The 21,820-nt window shown below is 39.3% G+C and overlaps 1 protein-coding gene across 7 annotated transcripts in view; it reads right to left on the minus strand.

The window, feature by feature from the left end:
• Positions 1–5,458: 5,458 nt before the first annotated feature.
• The window catches only part of LOC132110755 (inactive ubiquitin carboxyl-terminal hydrolase 54-like), a 31,204-nt gene continuing 14,842 nt past the window's right edge, over positions 5,459–21,820 (minus strand). Inside the window, exons 6-21 of one of the 7 annotated variants that reach the window (XM_059517622.1) lie at positions 21,420–21,525; positions 20,281–20,427; positions 19,508–19,657; positions 17,029–17,197; positions 15,730–15,909; positions 15,179–15,361; positions 14,363–14,900; positions 14,149–14,285; positions 12,830–12,988; positions 12,454–12,573; positions 10,960–11,116; positions 9,796–10,679; positions 9,216–9,343; positions 8,757–8,894; positions 7,980–8,199; positions 5,459–7,710 (exon numbers count right to left, since the gene is read on the minus strand). In XM_059517622.1, the coding sequence (XP_059373605.1) occupies positions 7,157–7,710; positions 7,980–8,199; positions 8,757–8,894; positions 9,216–9,343; positions 9,796–10,679; positions 10,960–11,116; positions 12,454–12,573; positions 12,830–12,988; positions 14,149–14,285; positions 14,363–14,900; positions 15,179–15,361; positions 15,730–15,909; positions 17,029–17,197; positions 19,508–19,657; positions 20,281–20,427; positions 21,420–21,525 (3,970 nt within the window). In that variant the 3' untranslated portion in view covers positions 5,459–7,156. Of the gene's footprint in view, positions 7,711–7,742; positions 7,837–7,871; positions 8,200–8,756; positions 8,895–9,215; positions 9,344–9,795; positions 10,680–10,959; positions 11,117–12,453; positions 12,574–12,829; positions 12,992–14,148; positions 14,286–14,362; positions 14,901–15,178; positions 15,362–15,729; positions 15,910–17,028; positions 17,198–19,507; positions 19,658–20,280; positions 20,428–21,419; positions 21,526–21,820 lie in introns of those variants that run through there. The other 6 variants (XM_059517621.1, XR_009424678.1, XM_059517623.1 and 3 more) reach the window with 6 other exon arrangements.

Consider the following 21,820-nt stretch of genomic DNA (forward strand, 5'->3'; position numbering starts at 1 on the left):
AGAAGAATGAAAGTCATACAGCTTTGGACAACATGAGGATGAGTAAATAATGTTGAGAATTGTCATTTTTTCATCTCTTTAACATTAAAGGCCAACAAGAATATTTTGGTCCAACTCGAAAAAGAGCTATGGAAAAGACACACAGACACTGATCTCCAGTTCAGAGCACACAGAAGTGTCTCAGTTGGATTTAGGAACAGATGCTCAGAAGGCTGGTCACTCACACACACCTGCACTTAAGGAGGTAAATGGCAGTTCAGCAACCCCCCATCAGTCAACACAACCCCTGCAGGGTTCAAATCACTTTCAGGTCAGAATTAGTTGCAGTCACATTGAGCCGTAGTTCTTAAACCTGCCTTTGCATGCAGAACATTAATCTAAGCAACAGCTGATGACAGCAGGAGTGCTTCTGAAGTCACATAAAACATAAAAAGTAACATAAAAGTAAAAAAATCAATGAATGCTGATTTGATGAAAAGTAAGAAAAATGCAAACCGACAGCCTGTAAACAGGTTACAGGCAACTAGCATTGATGGCAAATTCATTTAAAATCACTTATTGTATACCATACGGTTTAAAATGTAAAAATAATATCTCCAAGTAAATACATTATGATGCAATATTTTACTAGGTACTCCAAACTTTAACAAAAAATATGCCATTCTAAATCAATATTTATATACTCAAATAAACCTAATCTAATTCTGACCTGTGAACAGATGCAATAAAAAAGAGGTCAGATGCTGTGCTAATGAAAGATTAATGTCAGCATTTGCGTCACTTTATTGCATCACTTCACAAATCTAGTGGAAATCAGTCCAGCAATTTTTTTTCAAAACTAAATACCAAATAGCATTTGACTGTACCAAATGCTTTCCTGAATATGTGAAACGTTTTTCAAAATATTTCTTAATATTTTTTGCATTTTGTCTTAGTTTTTTTTTATTTATTTGGTGTGACTTGTTTCTCTTGTAGTTTTTTAAGTTCAGTTTAATCCCTTAGAAAAGATTCTAGCTCCTGAATAAATATTAGTTCCTGAATATCACACACACACACACACACACACACACACACACACACACACAGAAACCTTAGGCTGGTGATCTGTCACATTCTGTCTCATGTGAAGCTGTGAAGTGTGTCCTTAAGTTTCAGCTTTTCATTAAAGAATACATTGTGCTTTGGTCTGTTATGAGTGTGTTTCTTTACAAAATGCCCCAAAATATTGTGAAATTATTTTTTTCACATAAAAAGAATGGATAGCCAAAAAAATATATTTTCCCACACTAAGGCCATGGGAGTTTATGATGATGTTTAAAATGTGGCTTTACTTAAAGAAAGAAATACTCAAACATACTCAGTTAAATAATTACAAACAAACACACACAACAGTCTCTCATAATTTATGATAATTGGCCAAGCAGCCATGAACAACCTCACTAAGGTCTTTAATTGTAAATATCTTAGCTGTCCATTTTCATGCATAAAGCCCCTTCAAAAATACAAATAAAACATTTGCTTCACAAATAAAGCAATAACAATCCATTTGGTGGTATATTAAGAGTAAATTCATACATGTAATAAACCTCCAGATCAGACAAGCTCTCACAGCAGTGATGCTGAAACACATTCACAGTCTCATCACATATTCACAATAATCCTACTGTACTTATCTGATGACACATGGGCAGGCTTACAGAACCAGAATTCACACGGCAAAGATTAGGACAACACTACTTCTATCACATCACAGAATACTTATTATAAGTCACAATAATTTCAGAAACAATATATATGAGAAATTATTACATGTGCATAGTAATGTTGAGTTATATGGCATAATAACTTAGTACTTTCCTGTCATGTATAAAAAGATATGATTCCAAGCACCATTGCAGCAATTCTATGCAGTCTTTCAAGGAATTCTTGAAAGATGAAATGGTTGATTATCAATTAGGCTTAATGAACTCCAGGTGTTACATGCACACGTTTGACAATCAAAAGGTTTTTATCTAAATATTAAAAGGGAAACACAAAATGAATATATTTTATTGAATGCTGCAGTCTGAATAAAAATACAGAGACATTTCTCAAAACACATTATTTGATGTTCCACAGAGTATAGAAAGTCATACATTTTTTAAAATGTGAGTAAATGATGACAGAAATGTAATTTTTGGTTGATCTATAGCTTTAAATATGTTCAGCTTCTACAGAATGAGGTAAACAGGTGTCAGAGGGGTCAACCATGTATACCGTTTCATTAAAAGTAATCGTTGTGTGCCATTCAGTGTATACTATTGTATAGCAGTAAAGCAGACTTGACTATATTGTACATTTTTTATTAAGTAATATATATTGCTGAATTAATAATAATTTAGGCCTCTAAATATGGTACAGAATCAGGCATGATTTTAGAGTAAAAAGGTATCAGTAATATGTCTACACTGACGAAATAGCTCTAGCTTGTATGGAAACAGAGCTGAAAAGCTGAAAACAGCGGACACATTGAACTGGTCAAGGTCAGTCAGCATTAGTAATCATTTCTGTCTATGAGAAATGTAACAATTAAGCAGACTCTGGAGCACAAAGAGCCTGACGAAAGCTAGTCATCTTCACTCTACTTCTTGAGGGTCATCTGTTGTAGAAGATGTGAATGAATGGATTAGTTCAGCACTGCCAATTCAGTAACATGATTCGTAAAATAGAACAAGTTATTTTTTATTTTTTATCGGTTATTTTTTAAATGAAAGACCAAGCCAGGAACTGATGAATGGATTTATTAGATCACCTTGTGGAAAGACATACCTATTACTCCACAAATATGGAAAAATACCCAAGCATCTTTGAAATAATTTGATTCAGAACTATATAATATGGACACAAAGTTCCATGCACCTACCTATTAAGTTAAACCTTTTCACTAACAACTCTCTCCTAATTCACTCTTAAGGAGGTTTTCACAGATCAATTTTAGATTCTCCAAGGAACCTTTGAGTGAAAAGTTATTTTTAATCATTTTACTAACATTTTCCCACTGATTCCAATTTTTTTCATTCACAATGAAATGTGACTTTCATGGTCACTGCAGCAGATTCAAGAATACACTTTGCATCTTATTGACAGCAATGAAGACTTCCTATGTCGATTAGATTAATGCTCATTAAATCTTTATAAGTAATTCCAAATGGAGAGCTTTCAGGACAAAAATCCATTATGCAGCATGCAGAGCAGTGATTTAAAAACCAACATAACCCCTCATTCCCTTCAGATTTCAGAAAGCACATATCTCCCCTGCTGATGATCAAACCACTTGCATGGTCTTTTCAGATTATGCTAAAACATGGCTCTTTTGCTTTCGCACGTCTTTGGAGTTTAGCTGGACAGCCGTTCCAGTGATGCTACAGCAAATGAGAGATTACAGCCACTGTGTCCAGTACCACGTGGTTTGCATCTCCATTTTTCAAGAGCTGTTTTCTCACTGCTTGATCAGAACAACAGTCAGTGTCAGTGTGAGATATGCCCTAAGAATGACCCACTTACATCTGCATTTTCAGATGAATGCATAAGACATCTTTGCTGAGAGATACTGACCCACGGTTGGCTGGTTTGGTGGATCAATGGCTCCACATCAATGCGTCTTCAAATCTGCAGCTTAACAACAAGCATCAAGAACAATATTGTAAAGGAAGCACAGCTGGTGTTTGTTTGGAACAGTGTGAATAACATCTATTTTTCTGACAGCATCTTGCAAAAAGAAAATCAGCTTGAGGATTTTAAAGAACATAGAATATTGTACTGAACCCTGAATATTAATTTGAGAGCATTTACTTTCTTAGCAGGTACCTTCTTACCATGGCATCTTATAGAGAGTACATAAAGAGCACAGATAATGTTACCACCACAGGTAGAGTGCAAAGTTTCACGCTTTTAAATTGGTGCATCAACTTATGAATCATAAACTGTGACAGAAGACGAAAATGCTCAGCAGTGGCCTGGTTTGAAAATAAGCGTTTTCAAGGTTAAGGCCAGTTCACACCAGCGACAATGATGAACAAAGTTTTACAAATAGATAGAAATTTAGTTTTAAAAATTGAACTTTTAAATAGCACAGTCCACACCACAGTTCTGAGATTAAGGTTGAACGACGTTGATTGAAACACTTTCAAAACTTTTTTTTCTGATGAACGATAAAAACTTTATAATTATTTTAAAGCTGAGCATTTAAAGGGACAGACAACATAATTGCAGTGCACTTATAATAAAAAGGTCTTTATTTTGCGTTGGTGTGAACGCTTATACAGTCATATTAACAGTTATTGTTTTTGGTGTAAACGGTACCTTGTGTTTACTATGTAACATCCTGCATCCAGTGCTTTGCTGAGAGAAGTATGCTTTTCCAACAAAGAGACAATCTTTCACTCAAGCACAGCCTGACCTTCGTCTGCAGATGCTGCCTTGACCCATGGCCTTCTTTGTGAATCTGAGAGCACAAATCAATTCACAGCAGACTGAAGTGGCAGTTGCTACAATGACCTCTTCCAAGTTAATTTGCAATTGACTTACTATTTAGTCATTGCTGTGTGACATTGGTTAACACTTCACTTGTGTAGCTACAACACTACACTATTCTACAGGATAGCAATTGCAGGAGACCAATTACTTTGACTTAAAGTCATACTTTTATATTCATTTGCTTTTTAGATACTTATATATCTTTCTTCCAAACAAACATTAACTTATCTTTAAACACAAAGGCAATACTTCCATCAACATACTAGATTGTTTTATACGTATCCAAGTCTTTCTTGTTGCTAAGAAACTGAAACAACCTCATTAGAGATATGAAGTTATGCAAAAATAGAACCTCATTGTCATCTCACTGTAATTGTTTATGTTTGAAGTACAAGTGAAATCTTTAGAGACGCTCTCATGTTGGGTCAAGGTTAACAAACATTCCTGTTGTGACTCGCAAGATATGAAAAATATCAGACAATAAAAATGCTATGACCACAGCAGTGCAAGTTGCTCACTGGAGGGCATCTCAAGTCTAAATTAGCGTATTAACAGCAGCACATGAACATACAGACATCAGATTTTCCCTATCATACCAACATTTTTTGTTTCCCTGACACAATCATAAAATGCCTGCCCTGCTTGACATCTTAATCCCTGAGATTTGGGCCCATTTATAAGCAACACTAGGTTTCTTAGAAAAGTGTTCCCAAATAATATCAATGACTTAGCCAGTTGTTCATGACTAACGAATATCTTAAAAATCATTTTAGAGAAAAAGACTTAAGATTTAGTTGAAGAGGAGCAATCATTAAGAAACAGTAAAAACAAATTAGACAGATGGACAAACAGATAGGATGGACAAACACAGAAAGACAGACAAATGGACAGACAGAGAGATTTAAAAGAAAAGAAAAGAAAAAGGCAGCCAGGAAAAGGTAGGACGTTCTGCTCCTGACTGGAGCTCAATATAACTTTATTGCAAAAATACACGTTTCATTTCTAGCACAGCATTTACAACAAATCCGAATCCGTCTGTTCTTAAGGTCGAAGACTGAATATCTGTACACACTTATATATACAGCCTTGCTTTTTTGCCATATCTGTTCGTATTTTAACTCAGAAAAAAAGGAAGGGAGGGTAAATCAATCACCGATCCCTGTTGTCAGTAATCACACCAGGGCAGTGCTACACTGCAGATTGGCCAAACCAAAAAAAAAAAAGCTTCAGATAATTCAGTGGGAATTTAATGCAGAGGCACTCTGATTCACCGTTAGGTCCTGATTAACAAACCATAGTACATGCTCAACTGTTCTGGTGAAATAAAAACAAGAGAGCATGTGATTGGTTGAGGTATATGACATGCTCTAAAATGAAACAAATGTTTGGCCTTTTTTCAATATAAACTACTCGTGTTCACTTGGATGAGCAGGTAACACTTTCATTTCCATGAAATGGTACATTGTCAAACTCTGCTAATAGCTGACAGACACTCTCAACAGTTAATCTTAAGCCACAAGATTCTCCTCAACAGCATCTAAGAAATTAAATACAATAAATATAAAATCACCTATCCTCCAGTGGGGGAAAAACTGATCTCAGTTGAGAATTGCAATTCTTGAATTTAGCACTAATATAATAAGCATTATTATATGACTGAAAATCTATAAAATGGTCACTGGCACCCAGTTACGTTGCCTTTTGCAAACCAAGGCACTGCAGAATGTTCTGTCCTTCTGTTTACGATCTCTTTAGTCTTAGAACAGCCTGAAAAAGTTTTGCACTTAACAGTTAATGTAAGATATACTGTATGAATCAAAAAGTTAAACTGTTGCTACTACAAAATATATATATAAAAAAAGATCACAACAGGTGTAGGTGCTACTATCAGGCAGAGCAATACTGTCCACAAAAATACCGACACAAATGCCATTGAGGTTGTTGAAAGTTGACTGTTAGTACACTAGAGGAATCTGATGTACCTCTTATTATTTGCACACACGTTACAGCCCTCTAAATGAAGTAGTTACACTTAAACATTGTTTTTCCATAAAAATGGGAGAAGTTACAACAGAGAAACTTCTAACTTAACACTTCTGAAGTGCACTAAACTTGAGTTAACATAGTTCAATTACAATCACAGAACTAACTAATGTTAGCTTGGAAAGCTAGTAGGAAACTAAAGCGTATTTTGTGCATATATGGAGCAGACACTGTATACCAGCAGGCAAAATTTGTCAGTCTTGGCGTTTTGTGTTTGCATCAGTGAAGATGCAGCGTCCCATGTAGCAAAGTGCTCTGTTCTTCACAGCTTTTTTGCTGAGATGGTGGCCAATTAAAGTGAACTTAACTCTACAGAAATGAATTAGCAGTGGAAACATTTACTGTAGGTAAAAGCACAGAGAGCGGATATCCTCCTTTTAGGGTTTAAATGAAGCAGCGGTGTTAAAATATGGTTTTAGAACATGAGCACTCCACATTCACATGAGTCAAACATTCACTTATGAGTCTTTAGCCAAAGCAGCTAACAAGAACTTCCTGCTTTTTGCTTTGTGAAGAGCTTCACAGAATTGGCATGGGCTCTCACGTTTACTTCCAAAACTGAGAATGAGTGCATTGAAGGATGCATTTCCTGTATGACTCAGCTGGTCTTCCTGTAGTGGTTCACATGAGCTCTGCAGGTCTGGCAGTAGCTTCTAGTAGGCTCAGCTGGGTTCTGCTTGCACAACCCACAGATATAAACAGGAGGGCCACGGGATGTCCCACCACGTGGTTCTGTCCTGGGGAAGGAATGAGAGTCCCTAGCAGCCCTCCAGTCCCTCTCGGGGGGCACATCGAGGCGGAGGGGTTGGGTTGGTAGCTCTAGGTGTGGGTGATGATGGCTGGAGTGATGCGGGATCAGGGTGGTTGAAGCAGATTTCTGGTGGGGCTGTCTGTAAAAACCATCCATTGTCCTATTTGATGCTGTCGTGCGGTGAGGGTGGGACAGAGTGGCGTAGACTGCGTCTGGGTAGTTCTGGGGCCCCGGGCCCGTTGGGGGCCTCATTTGGTGCACAGGAGGCCCAGATGAAACTGACCTACGGGGGGCTCGTGGAAGGGTGCCGTAGCTCAGTGCAACTTTGTGGTAGTTTTCACGGGAGAACGCTTCACCCCTGTCAAGCACAGCCAGAAACTTGTTGGCCTTTTGGCAATCTCCTGCAGAGAGGAGCAAAGAAGATTTGAATTGCTTATAGCAATAATGCATTCAGTGTAGCGCTGCATGATCAATTGAAATAAAACTAAATCTTGATGTAGTTTAGAGCAATTAACAAATCACAACAGCTGATTAAATTCTCTGACTAGTTTAACAACAAAACTGATAAAACGCTCACAGACAACAAAGATGGCAGCCTCTTGCAGACAGAGACAAAAAGCATCGGTGTCCTACATGGAGACTGAAAGTGTGAGTGGGGTGAGATGGTTACCTGTTTGTCCATGAGAGGGCCTCAGTGTCTGCTGGTGGAGGTGTGATGGAGGGGCGGGGTGGTTGCGGCGGTGGCTTGGGTGAAGGTTTTGGGGCTGCAGTCCATGAGGGAACACAGTAGGATTGTGGGAAGGAGGGGGTAAAACATGCAGGGATGTGTTGGAGCGATGTGTGGGGATTTGCACATTCATATGCTTCGAGATCCTGGAGACATGAGGGTCCTTTATGAAAAAAAAATAAAAAAATAAAACAGGATGAGAGAAGAGGAGGCATGAAAATAATACGAGTTAACATAAGCAACATGACTAGGACATAAATGACAAAAAAGATAATTACAGAACAGATGGACAATGGACATACACATTACACAACATGCAAAACTATTTTGGTTCTCAAACTGGAGTCTGCCAACTACTGGTGCGCCATGAAGGATTCTAAGAGGTCTGCGAGATGACTGGCTAATTTAAAAAAAACTAAATAAATATTATAAAACTCTAAACAGTTTTGCAGCTGAAGTGACACCACCTGAGAACAACTATGTACTAATGTTTCTTTATGTTCTCTTTAGTCACACCAGGTGGCAGTATTTCCCTTTTAAAATGAGGTCACAAATATTTTAGACCACACTGCCTAAACCCATGATGTATCAGTTCATAAATACTGAGAAAAGTAATTGAAAGCTAATTTTGCAGCAAATTAAATGGTGGTTATGTATTTTGAGAGCATAATATGAGGTTTGAGTGTTTGACCAAGTGACTTTAAACTGTGAGACACCCACAAAGCTGCGAGATGGGGGAACATCAGTCCTTCCCTCGACGAAAGTCCCACTGAGACTCCGAGAAATTCGTCGCAAGTTCTCAACACTGTATGATTCATCCCCACCCAGTGGAGCATCACAGGCCACAGCAGACACAGGCTGCACACACATAACACAGTGCATTAGCATTTCACATCATTATTAACAGTAAGAAAGTTCTTCACTTTGTGCAATCACAATTACACTCAGATCTCAAATGTATCAATACTATAAATCAGGGATACTCAAGTCTGGCTTGTGAGATCAACTTTCCTGCAGAGTTTAGCGCTAACCCTAATCAAACACACCTGAGCATGCTAATCAGTATGGCGAGCTTGACCAGGATTGGAGCTAAACTCTACAGGAAAGTGGATCTCGCGAGCCAGATTTGAGTATCACTGCTATAAATTCTAGTGAGGTAATACTGGTATGCCAACTCACCTTCTGAAGTGGTTTAGTGCTGTATGCTGGTGTCCTGTAGGCACTCCTCTCGATCTCTGCTGTGGGGGTTTTGGAACGGCCAAGAGTGGCAGAGAATCCAGCGCTGTGCTTTCGAGAAGCAGCAGGACCTAGGAGAACACTACATTTATACAACCAGTTTCCAGATAGGACAACTCATTGTTTATTATTATTATCATCATCTAAAACAAAAAATATATACACTACCAAATAATTATAATTTTTAATGTTCCTAAAAGAACTTTCTTATGCTCACCAAGGTTGAATATATTTGATCAAAAGCAACGAAAAAGTCATTATGATATATTATATTGAAAAACACGCACCCACACATTGTGGCTAGCGTAACAAGACTATATGAACACACACACACACACACATATGTATATAACATTTATATTATAATTATTACAATTATAATGAATATTTTTTAATAACTGAATATTACTGTTTTTATTTTCCACAGGACACAAACAAACAAAAAAATTTAATGAATAAAATATAAATAAAACAATGTATAAAGAGATATATGGGAACTAGGTGGGACCTTGTTCAAAATTACCGGATCTGTTGGCAACCTGGGGACTGGGTCCCAGTGGGGCTCGGGGCATGCTGGGAGCCTTCAAGCTGGCCTGATAAAGTGAGTCCAGGTCTGACAGCTCCTCACAGGGTGAGCCACGTCCTGACTGCGCATAATTCTGGGAGCTGTAGTATCGATTGACATTCTCCGCCCATCGCTCCACAGGCATAGGGCCAGCTGGATGCTGATCCAGTGCTGGTGAAGATAGGGAAGGAGGATAGGGGGATGAGGGGGAGCGGAGGTCTGATGGAGAGAATGGGGAGGACTCCATCACTGTAGGATGGCCCAGACTGTGACAGGACCAATTACGTGAGGGTGCCGGGAGTGATTTTTGACAGGCATCAGAAGTGTTGCTGTGGGGTACGTGCGTTAGGCCATGGAGAGAGCGAGGACGTGGCGGGTTTTGCGGTTCTTCCCCAGAGTTGGAGTGATCAGAGATGGAAGGTGTTTGACGGTCACTGAAATGAGATGGGCTAGAGGGCGTATTAAGCAGAACTGATGATTTGAAAGGAGCCTCGCATCCATTCACTGCAATCACAGGCACAGTGGCAGAACTGCGTATACTAGCAGTTTGTACAAGAGAGTTTGTGGTGGTTACAGGGTCTCTGGAACCCAACGTGTTTGACTGCGGCCCATTATCTGTCATAGCAAGAGGACTGGAGTTGTCTCCTGAGCTACCCTGCTGATGGGAAAGTGTGTCTGTATGGTAGGAGACAGGAAGGCCGGGGGCTTCAGAAATCAGTTTATTTGTAGACTGAGGTTTCATGTGGAGAGGTGATGGTGGTCTTAATGCATCTTCCGAAACTGACTTCTCATCCTCTTCTTTAACATTCGTCAGAAGTATTTGGACCGGGACAGACTTTTCACTAAACACAGAACATGAAAAATAATGAGTTTCTGATAATAAATGAAGTGAACCTATGGAGTCAGTATCTTATAGTATACAGATTTGTTTCAGCGTCTCTAACATGACATCAACTGAGCAGCTCGTTCCAATATGGTCTCTTACACTAACCTAGCTTTCAATCCTTAAAACAGAATTGATGATTATTATTTTAAGGCACAATGCACGTTTCCTCTTCCTGTGTGCAGGGCTCCTAGAGCACAGACACACACATATACTCAACTGCAGCGAGCAGCAGGTACCTGTGGGGCTGTTTCTGTTCCTTCTCTTCCTCCTGTTGCTTCTGCTGCAGTTCCTGCTGCTGCATGCGCTGCTGCAGACTCCGTGCTCTCCTCATGCACTTTTGCATCCTGCCCTGAGAGTTAGCGCTGTTCTCATGCAAGGTATGCCTGAGTTTAGCTACAACGCAAATAAATAAAAAAAAAGGCAAAAGAAAAATGAAACAGATGCAGAAAATAAAGAGCCGAGTCATGGGGACACATGCAAACACACATTACAAAGAACTGAAATGAAAAGGGTCTCGAGGGGAGGGTCACACAAATAGGGAAGATGGGTAACCTAGTAAAATCCTTTACACAAATGTTAAATTCTCTCAATCACAAAATTATTAAATCATAATGAAATGGACTTAAATCAAAATGAATTGTAGTTCAGCCACTGAAAAAAAACAAAAAAGCAAATAACACGAGCCTAACACCGTCGGGGTAAGTTAATTGTAAATAATTACAGAACAAGAATTCTTTCCCGATCATATGAGCTGCAATCTACCCAGCCCTACAGAGGCTCTGGAAACCGTGAGGCTGGTGAGGGAGTGAGGTGTAGGTAACACACAGGGGCCAGGCCATGGAAGATGTGAGAGTTTTTGTGTGTGTGTGTGTGTGTGTGTGTGTGTGTGTGTGTCCGTGCATATGGTCACCACATAAATGACAAACCTCAGAGTATGACACACAAAAGACAGACAGACGTAAAATTACATTGTAATTAAACGCATTCCACATCAGTCACAGTCAGAAAGACACAGAGCATTTTATTGACATTTATAAAATATAGTTCTATAGATAGTTCTAGCCCAGGGGCTGGATTCACAAAAATCTTTTTAAGAGAGAAGTTAAGAAGTTTATTAAGATAAATTCTAAAAAGTTTGGTAAGAATGTTCAGAAGTGCAATTCTTAGGTTCTCAAAAAAAAAAGTTTTTATTAATATAAGTGGAGGCAGAATAAACAGGCTTGCAGGGGATGAAGTTAATTAAGATTTGGAACTGAAACAAAGGTCAACAATTTTTGTTTATTAGCCAAGGGACAAAGGTGATCAGCTGATGCAGACTGCAACATGGTCACACATGTCTATTATTGGCAATATTTAAAATACTTAAATATAACTTATAGTGTACATCATACACTACATGCTGGGAATTCATTGAGGTTGCCATAGCGCTGGGCCCAGATTGCACTTCTTTATGGCTGCTGGTAGGTTTCTATGGTTGTACCATTATGACCTCACAGCCAAACTCCAGAATATTCAGAATACCAAGGCATGTTGGCCCCTGTATATGCAGACTTAAACCATGAACCTACTATTGTCTGAAAGTAATATATAGTAAAAATGCATTTGGTGTATGACACATAGCACTAGTGACAGTTTCTATATGGAAACCGAAACACAAACAGAGCTGTACAGACACACAAAACACATGGCAGTGGTGATGGCAGCAGCAGGCTAAGGGCAGGATTACTTACACATAGCTTCGTTAACCACAGACAGAGCAGTGGCCACCTCTCCTGCCTGTTCCAACCTCAGAGACTGGTCTAACAGAGACTCTGCCTCCAACACACACCTCTCAAAGCCTTCCCCTTTCCCTGCAGGTAACAAACATCATAGCGCAGTGCTATTCAGCATGGAAACCAGCACACCTGCATTTCTCTCTCTCTCTCTCTCTCTCTCTCTCTCTCTCTCACACACACACACACACACACACACACACACACACACACACACACAAACACACACACGCAGTCCCAAGCTCCAAAGAATAAGCCACAGCAGAAACACAAGGAAACGCATTCGAAGACAGAACCACTCCCTTCGCCCTTGAATAGCATGCTGACACCTCACCTTGGTTCTGGAGCTCATCCAGATCCATGAACTTGCTGGGTCTGGGATTGAAGCCCATGGCCGCTTCCTTTTCCTTTTCCTTTCGCCTCTGTAACTCTTGCTCCTTGGCCCGAAGAGCTACTTCCTCCTGTAACTCATCCAGTTCACTGCGGCCCTCGCCTGCTACACACAAACAGAAACATGAGAATATTAAGTAAACAGTCTGGGACAATCCATTGTTGCATTTACAGTGTCAATCAATGTTTTTTACTGACACCTTGGACATACAGTATATATGAGTTCTTTTTGAATGAGTGTAAGCAGCAAAAACTGTTTTGGCATTCAACTTTCAAATGCCATCTGACTTAAATGCAGTATTGTTAGTGTTAACTAAAACAAATCTATTATATTTTTGGATAATTTCAAAACTGAAAATATTCAATGATTTATGTAAATATTTTTTTTTTGCCTCGGCAACTAATTGAAATAAGTCTAAGTTTAAGTACTAAATCTACTAAAGCTGAAATATAAATTAAAGCCATATGGAAATTTGTGTGCGTGTGTGTGTGTGTGTGTATGTATATATATATATATATATACACATACATACACTCAAACTAAAATTTAAGTGAAAATATGAAATTGTTATTAAACAGAATACAACATATAATTAATACTAAACTCAGACAGCTTACATAAAAACCATTATATCTGATTCTCTTCTTAATTCTGAATCGTTTCCATGGTTGAGACTGTCTCTGTCTCAACTACACCCAATCTGACCAAAGGTACCACTCAATAATAAATAAACACTGTCACTTCATAACTCTGGTTCCTACGTTAATCTCTGCTATTAATGTAAACATAGTCCTAAGAAAATAGACAGGAAAAAAATGGATGCATTGTCAAAATATTGTATGTGTGCATTAAGCCTTAGAATATGATATCAGCGGCACATAGTTTTAACATGCACACAATTCTACATATATAACAAACAGTAGGCGGTGACCAAAGGGATCTATTCTGGTCACATGGAGAAGCACAAACAGGTATAGCAGTTGATAGTTCTCCAGGGCAGACTCATGTTCCTCAGTTTACATAACAGATACAGAGATAATATTTCACAGAAAGGAACAGGATGTATTTTGCAGCTGATTCTGCTCAATACTGCTATCCTTATTATAGTCTTATAGTTCATGTAGAAACAGCAAGAAGGCCATGTGACACCTAGTTCAAACATTTAGAAAGAATGATTCATATAGTAAGGTAAACAACAGGTGAAATTGCCTACATGTTGGCTGTATGACGACTATAAACACACAGATTCATACTGAACACACCTAAACTCATGTGACTGCTGCCCTTGAGTGATGCTTTGACATCCTGTAGTAGGGCACTGCTGCTCTTGGATTTGGTGACGGTCTTTAATGATGGGCTGACACCAGGAGGAGGCTTTTTCTTTCCTCCCTCTTGTAAGCTGGAAAACAAAAAGAGAGATGAATAAGGAGCTAACAAAGATCCTTATCAGTTCTGACAAGATTTTTTGCATCATACCTGTACGTGCCATTACTGGTGCCCTCACTAACGGGTATGTCCAGACTGACGGGGCTGTTGCTGTTCCTCTCACTGCTCTCATAGCCACTCTCCATCCTCTGGATAAGCCGTGGGGGCTGCCCTGATCCTCGTCTCAGGGGTCCCGGTAGGTCTCGAAAGATGGTCTGCCCCGTTGAGGCCGCCAGGTCTCCCTGAGGCCCTGAGTCTTCAGACAAGAGAGCTCCTAGTGGACTATACCCGGCCTGCTTGCGACGTTCCCTGCTAAAGATGCTGTCGATGTTGAGGGCCTCTCGGCGAGGCTTCCAGGGTGGATGGTACCGCCCTCCAGAGGAGCTGGACTTGGACTCGCTGCTGGTGCTGTCAGCTTCCCAGTCTCGGGTCTTAATAGTGGAGTCGGGTGGGCCAAGAGAGCCCGAGGATGATGCAGAAAGCGGCCGATTATGGATAATGTTGCTCATTGTCTCCTTAAAGTCTCGAAGCCGACTGGAGCTAGGTTTAGGTAGGGAACGAGGAACCTGCTGCTCTTTTAAAGTCTCGCCTGTAAAAGAGAAGGAGAGGAAATCATTAGAAAAAAAAAAAAAAGGAGGAAGGAGGAATGTTATTTTAACATAAGCTAATATTACTCAACACAGCCAGTACAAGCAACAGCGATGACTAATGCAGCTCGCATTTATTGTCCAACATGCTACTCGATCCACTAATGATCTGTCAGCATCAATCAACTGACGCAGTTACAGATTATTAACCAGGTTTCCAATAAAATAACCCAGCAATGTTTGTGGTGTGGTGACAGCATTATATTGTTTAACTGCATACCTTCACTGTGGTAGCCGGCAGATAACGCCTCATCTGTCTTAGCGCAACGACTCCTTGAATCACCCCGGGCCTCGAATTTTCGAGGCCTGCTGGCACTTCGTTTCCGGTCCAAAATTCCTCCTTTTTTATCTGAGACCCCATCTTGTCTGAAAGTATGGCATCGCACTGGATCCCTATCAGGACCTTCACAAATGAATAACAACAAAAGTCACCGTTTGAGTTGTTGTAGAAGAATAGGACAGGTGGCGCACATTTACAGTGAAACCTAGGCACTCCGAGACACTAAAAACACTGGATCATGAGCTGCTCATGTGTAAATGAACACAGGACCATGCTTTACTCTGAAACACTCAAGCAATGTAATTATATCACAGCCTTTGCAATTTGAGAAATAACACTAAACCAGATCAACTATTAATTGTGCAGCCCAAAGCAGGGCATAAGACAGATAACATTAAATGAACTACTGTATGGATCAACTCAATGTCAAAATACCTAATATGGTGTCTAAACTGTGTTTGATTCTAGGGTGAATGTATGTACTGATGTACCTGTGTTTTCCAGGCTGCTGTGGGAGGCAGAGTCGTTGTCTGGGTTACAGATGACGGTTCCCTGGGAGTCAGAGGAGAAGTGGGAGGCCATAGACTCGTGGTGGGAGTGTGAATACTTATAGCTGTAGCTGTCAGTGGAGGAGTCGGTCCGTGTGTCGCTGGAAATTGATGGTTCGCGGCCTGACAAAACAAACAGAAGATTTGATGCTTATCACTGATGCTACAAACTGGAGAACCGATACTGCTATAAAAATGTGTCTGGCAGAAAGAGTTCTGAGAGGTGACAGGGCACATCTAGGTATTCTGGGTGGATGTTTACTCAGGTCAAAGAAGCCCATCCCAAATTTTAGATATAGCTCAGGTCCACCCTTATTTTCTGCTGTTTTATTGTCTGTCAAGCAGTAAAACGGTAAGTCCAAAAGCTTAGAAAATTAACAGCACACTGCTCCTCAAACAAGTCTCAGAATATGATGTCCATAGCACTTAACACACTTAACTCTTCTGCGAAGTAATAGTTTGTAAAAATGTTTAATTTAAATGTTTTATCATTTTTAATTGGTTAACTGTAAATTACCTTACCATATACAATGAAAAACAACAAATGGTTTAACATTGCACTACATTTAATTGTACAGTAAATTGTTTATAAGTAACATTTTGCAAGTTAAAATGATAAATTACTATATAATTTATGGAGAAAAACAGTAAAAAGGCACTCCCATAAATCCCTGCATGACACATCATATGAGATTACATATTATTTGAACACTTGTTTCTTTTATATTTTGACTACATGATGTCTATTAGGATGATTTGGGTTGCATTTCATGCCAATATATATTGCATCATTTTAGTGTATTTGTGGGTATAATCCTGTGCCCCATTTAAACACAAGTATTGTCAATTTTTTATGGACAGGTCACTTACAATGAACTCTACTACCACCAATATTATCACAGTGCTTTTCAGTATATTTTACAGTAAAAAGCAGGCTTTTGTAGTTCAAGTAGATTGGTATACCGACATCATATCACCTAATGAAATATATGGTTATTACAGCTGCTGATTCTTTAGCTTAAATTTAACAAGTTTTTTTATTTTTTTTTGAGCAAACTCCACTAATCTGTCTAAAATGCAACGCATAGATAGAATACTCATAATTAGTGCTGAAATATTACTCATTTTGTTTGAATTAACATTTGCTTCAGTGCTTAGAACTTCCTCCTGAAGGTGCACCAAATAAAAATGCAAAGAAACATACTGGCCCAGTAAACTGGCCTTATGCTGGTGTGAAAGTACCTGAATCCTCACTGTCGTAGTATGCTTTAGTGTAGTGATGTAAGTCTAGGCGTGAAGCCAAATCCTGAACTGACACTGGCTTCCCCCGGGGGTCAGCATAGAGCAGCAACAGAGGCTGGTAATGCCCCTTTATACAGCGGGACACCACATCCTTCCACTTGGGCCCAATCTGTGAAAGAGAGAAAATGAGCGAGACAGAGTATAGTTTTAAAGCAGTTTAAATAATACATAAATAATACATTTGACAGATTTTTAAAATCGGTCCCTAAAAAGCTCAACCAAATTAACTCTCGCCTAGTGAAAAACTAAAAAGCAAAGACCTGTTTGAAATATTCTGGATAAAGACTGAAACTGAAACTCAAGCCTGACATGTTTCCATTATTTTCAGACCAATCTTACCCTGACTCCAACTTCCCGAATGGACGACTTTCTCTACACTCCCTCCATATCCAGACAGGATGTCCGAGCGAGCCGCAGTAACAGACAAGCATGCACGAAAATGTGAATATGTGAGCGGGAGTGTGTATGTGTTTGGTTGCGGTGGACTATCATGGCGGTTTCTCTCTGTAGGCCACACCCTGCCACTGACCAGCTGGGGTTGTAAACAATAGTGGGATATCCTTGTTTTCAGAGGGCTATTGAAAGAGGTCTGCACAGCTCACGTGCAGGTCAGCATAGGCTTGCCAGACCCCACAGAAAAAGCTGCTTCATTTGCAACTGTCTACGATCCACAGTCCTGCACTGCTATTACAAAGATACAATTCTGCAAGTTCAGAACTAAGGGAATGACACACCAACTCTGAGTGACATAACACACATTGGCCCAGTTTCATAGACAGGATTTAGCCTAGAGCAGGATTAGGCCATAGTTCAATTAGGAGATTTAAGTAATTTTTTATAAACATGCCTTAGAACAAAGCATTACTGGTGTGCATCTTAAGACAAAAAGGCATGGTTTAATATCAGTCAGTGCAAGCTTCTTGCAGTTGAAACTGCTCAGATTTACATTTTAGTCTGGGACTAGGCTTAAGCCTTGTCTGTGAAACTGGGGGATTATGTTCTTACAAGTAGTTTCAATAGTTTTAGGAATTATACAGCTAACGTATCACTGTAAAAATTAGGGATGCACAATATATTGGTAATATCAGTCCATTGATTAGTATCAGCTGATAATGAGAATTTAATTGAGCATTTTCATTTTATCTATTTTTATATTCAGATTATCCTTGCGCTCATCTGAAAATAAATACTAATAATGTAAACGTTAAATGTATTCTTCAGACATTTTCAAAATTAATATCCATTTGTCATACTGTACATTATAAAACATTGTTTTGAATTTTTTTAGTTACCCACATTTTTCAAAATATCTTATTTTTTGTTTAGCACAAGAAAGAAATTAATATAGGTTTGGGACAACGTGACGGTGAGCAAATAATGACAGAATTGAAATTTTAGGGTGCTCTATCCCTGTAATGACAGTAGGCTGCATGTTTAATAGGCCTGCTGTCCCTTTATAAGACATGCAGGCATATAATATACAGGCACGTATACGTTTTTCTCTCAACTGTTTACTTTCATTTTAGACATAACCGAGTCTACATGTAAACCTTGTGCGTTTTGTTAGTATTAGCACAAAAGATAACTTAGTTCAATAATCAGGTGCTGTTTGACAGGCTTTAGCGCGCACGCTTCGGGTGTATGCGGCACTCACACTGCCTCTCTCAATGTATACATCTGCACATATTGTATAAAGACATTGGCAGATGTAAACATGTTACAATAGTAGACATTGTAACCAGACTGTGTGGTCACAGTTATGAATATGGGACTACTGATACAAACTTCTTGTATTTTATATTTACAATTAGCAGAATAATTGCAACAAAGTGGAGATAAGGTCAGAAAGCATGAAGTTTGTGGTGTCAGAATGCCAGTCTGTCAGTCAAATCCGAAACAAGATGCAACAAGTTACGACAATGATGTCTCAGATAGTCTGATGAATGATTGATTATTACAAAAGTGTGCATCAAATACACTGAACAGGTAATCTCAAACGTATATGACACGCTAGGACAGACCTCACGTTTGTCACACGCACATTTGAGGATCTTCTTTTTCTATAGACCCTCACATATACCTGCACACACAGACTAACACAGACACCTAATAGGTGATTCAACAAACTGCTGAATTATGTAAAACAGCACTCAAGCACTAACAGAGAAAACAAACATACATTCATTCACCCACCCACCCACCACATGCTGGGAGCCTGTGGGGCACTGCTAAATAACGAGACAACACATTGGCCTATCCCAGTTAATGATTCTACACAAACTCCCCGTGGACAGAGCAAGCAAGGAACATTAGATCAGGGCATGTATAAATAAAGCCCTAACGAACAACCCTGGCAAACGAGAGAACTAAGGGCTGCGTTTTTTCACATTCACTGGTTACACGAAGCTCAGATGATTACCTCTTTCACATGAGCATCATCGAAGTAAATCCACTTGCGGATTTTGGTTTGGAAGAAGAAAGTAGAGTAGTGTTTCCCATAGTAACAGACCACGCCCACCAGGTAGAGCTCCGCCTGTTTGGCCTTGTCCTCTGTCACTCTGTAGAACAGCTATGGGTGAAACGAAGGAAAGGTCACTAATTACTCATAAATACATACACACCACTCTTAATCTCTAGATGTATTTTAGTTTATAGTAATTATTTGTTTGGGCCTTTTTTAAAACGGTTTACATTTTACACTGAAACATGAACTCAGTACTCTGTGAAATGCAAAACACTTAGGACACCCTGTGTGAAATCAGTGGCAGACTGTTTTTTATGTGTGAGTCATTGTCATTGATGCAACAAGTTTGACAAATTCTGTCTGTAAATCCTATGTGCATCACAGTGATCTCAGAGTTGCAGCACTGCTGTTTTATCACTGATCCATGTGCGCCACCTGTCCTATTATTCTACAACAACTCAAATGGTGACTTTTGTTGTTATTCATTTGTGAAGGTCCTGACAGCGATCCATACTTTCAGACAAGATGGGGTCTCAGACAAAAAAGGAGGAATTTTGGACAGGAAACGAAGTGCCAGCAGTTTTATCAGACTCCATTTATCACCATCCTTAACATTCTAAAGCATCTGTTTTCAGCTCTGGGTTTGTTCATCTATCAACTGATTTATGTCAGCAGAATTGAGTATAATTTGTGGGATATTTAAACTTATGGCTAGGAGCATGTCTTACATCTCCGAGCCGCAGGACGGTGCCCAGGCTATGGATGACATCTTCTGCCAGGTCAGAGTGGTCCGAGTCCCACACCAGGCCAATGGTGATGATCTCTGGGGAGTTCATCAGGACACGTCGAATGCGGAGCTTCTCTCCACAGTTCCCCTGTAGAGGAGAAAAGTGGAGAGAAAAAAAAGGGGCTTTTTTCCATACTGGAGCTTAAACAAACACATATATACATTTACATTAGCAATTACCATTAATTCCCAATCCCCCTGGCCAAACTTACACAGTCACCCTGACACAGATCATAAATCACAGATGAACAACTATATTCTGTGTGTGTTTATATTGCATGCGAAGCATGTCTGAGGTTCAGGATAACAAATCCATTTCAGATCTACACACATTGTTCTTCAACTTTCAAATGTGTTCAATAGATACAGAAAATCTTGCTGCAGTGTCAAATCTCAAAACATGTTTACTTCCATTAATACTAGTGAACAGACAGTCCAAGCATTTCATCATCTAATAATGTAATGATTCATTACTACGTGAATGTCTTATATGAACAGCAGAGAAGTCAAAATTTAGTTTCGGTTGGAGCTTAAAATTAAATAAATACTTGCCAATAGGTAAAAACAAAATAGTTTTTCCTTTGAATATCAGAAGTCTCTTACTAATACTGCATTTATTTGATCAAAATCTTTTGTAACACTATAAATCTTTACTCTCACCTTTAAAGAAAGTATTTATTTCATTAAAAACAATTCTACTGACTGTAGTGTGTCTTATGTTATATATAATATAAATACATATCGTTTCAAGGATGTTTAGATATTTTTTGTTGAAAAACAAGACGGAAATACTGATTAAGAAAATTATTTTTTGCATTGTGATAAGCCATCATTCCTTATCCAAGGAAATCCTGATCTGACATGAAAACAAGTGTGTGTTCTGCGTAAGTAGTTGAACCTCCTCAGGGCCACGAGACTTGATTGCATCCTGTTTTGACTCAGCGATTACTTAAATGGCCACAATCCTATTCAACACCCAGACAAGCGCCACATTCACATACACACTCCCCGGCTTCATTATGCCTATTCAGCACTTGATTTGATGGAGCTGAGTGTATGGTGCAGTTTGGTAATGCTAACCGGACAGTTGCGCAGGTCTCCCACAGTGCTGGCGTTTCTCAGCAGCTCTCCAAACATGTCTGGGGTGGCCTTCTCCCGGCATTCCAGCATCCGCACTGCCTGGTTACTGTAGCATAACCAACACGTCACACATTAAGATAGATATGAGAGCTTCAGTGTATTGCTTGTGCTGTTTTTATAGGTGAAGTGTTTGTATGTATTGGCTCTGATTAATAAACAGCCTATAATTACTAAATTGAAAAACTGAAATGGAGTTTTTGACAAGAAGTGTTTAGGTGTGTTTGTGTACAGTGTTTTTTATATTCATGAGGTCTCCTGAGACCAGTTTGATCTTATTGTTGCCACAGAGGTCACTGCACCTCAAAGACACTGCGACACCACATGCCTTGAGCAACATCACA

This window comes from Carassius carassius, chromosome 30, assembly GCF_963082965.1.
Source record: "Carassius carassius chromosome 30, fCarCar2.1, whole genome shotgun sequence".
NCBI classification, from domain to species: Eukaryota; Metazoa; Chordata; class Actinopteri; order Cypriniformes; family Cyprinidae; genus Carassius; species Carassius carassius.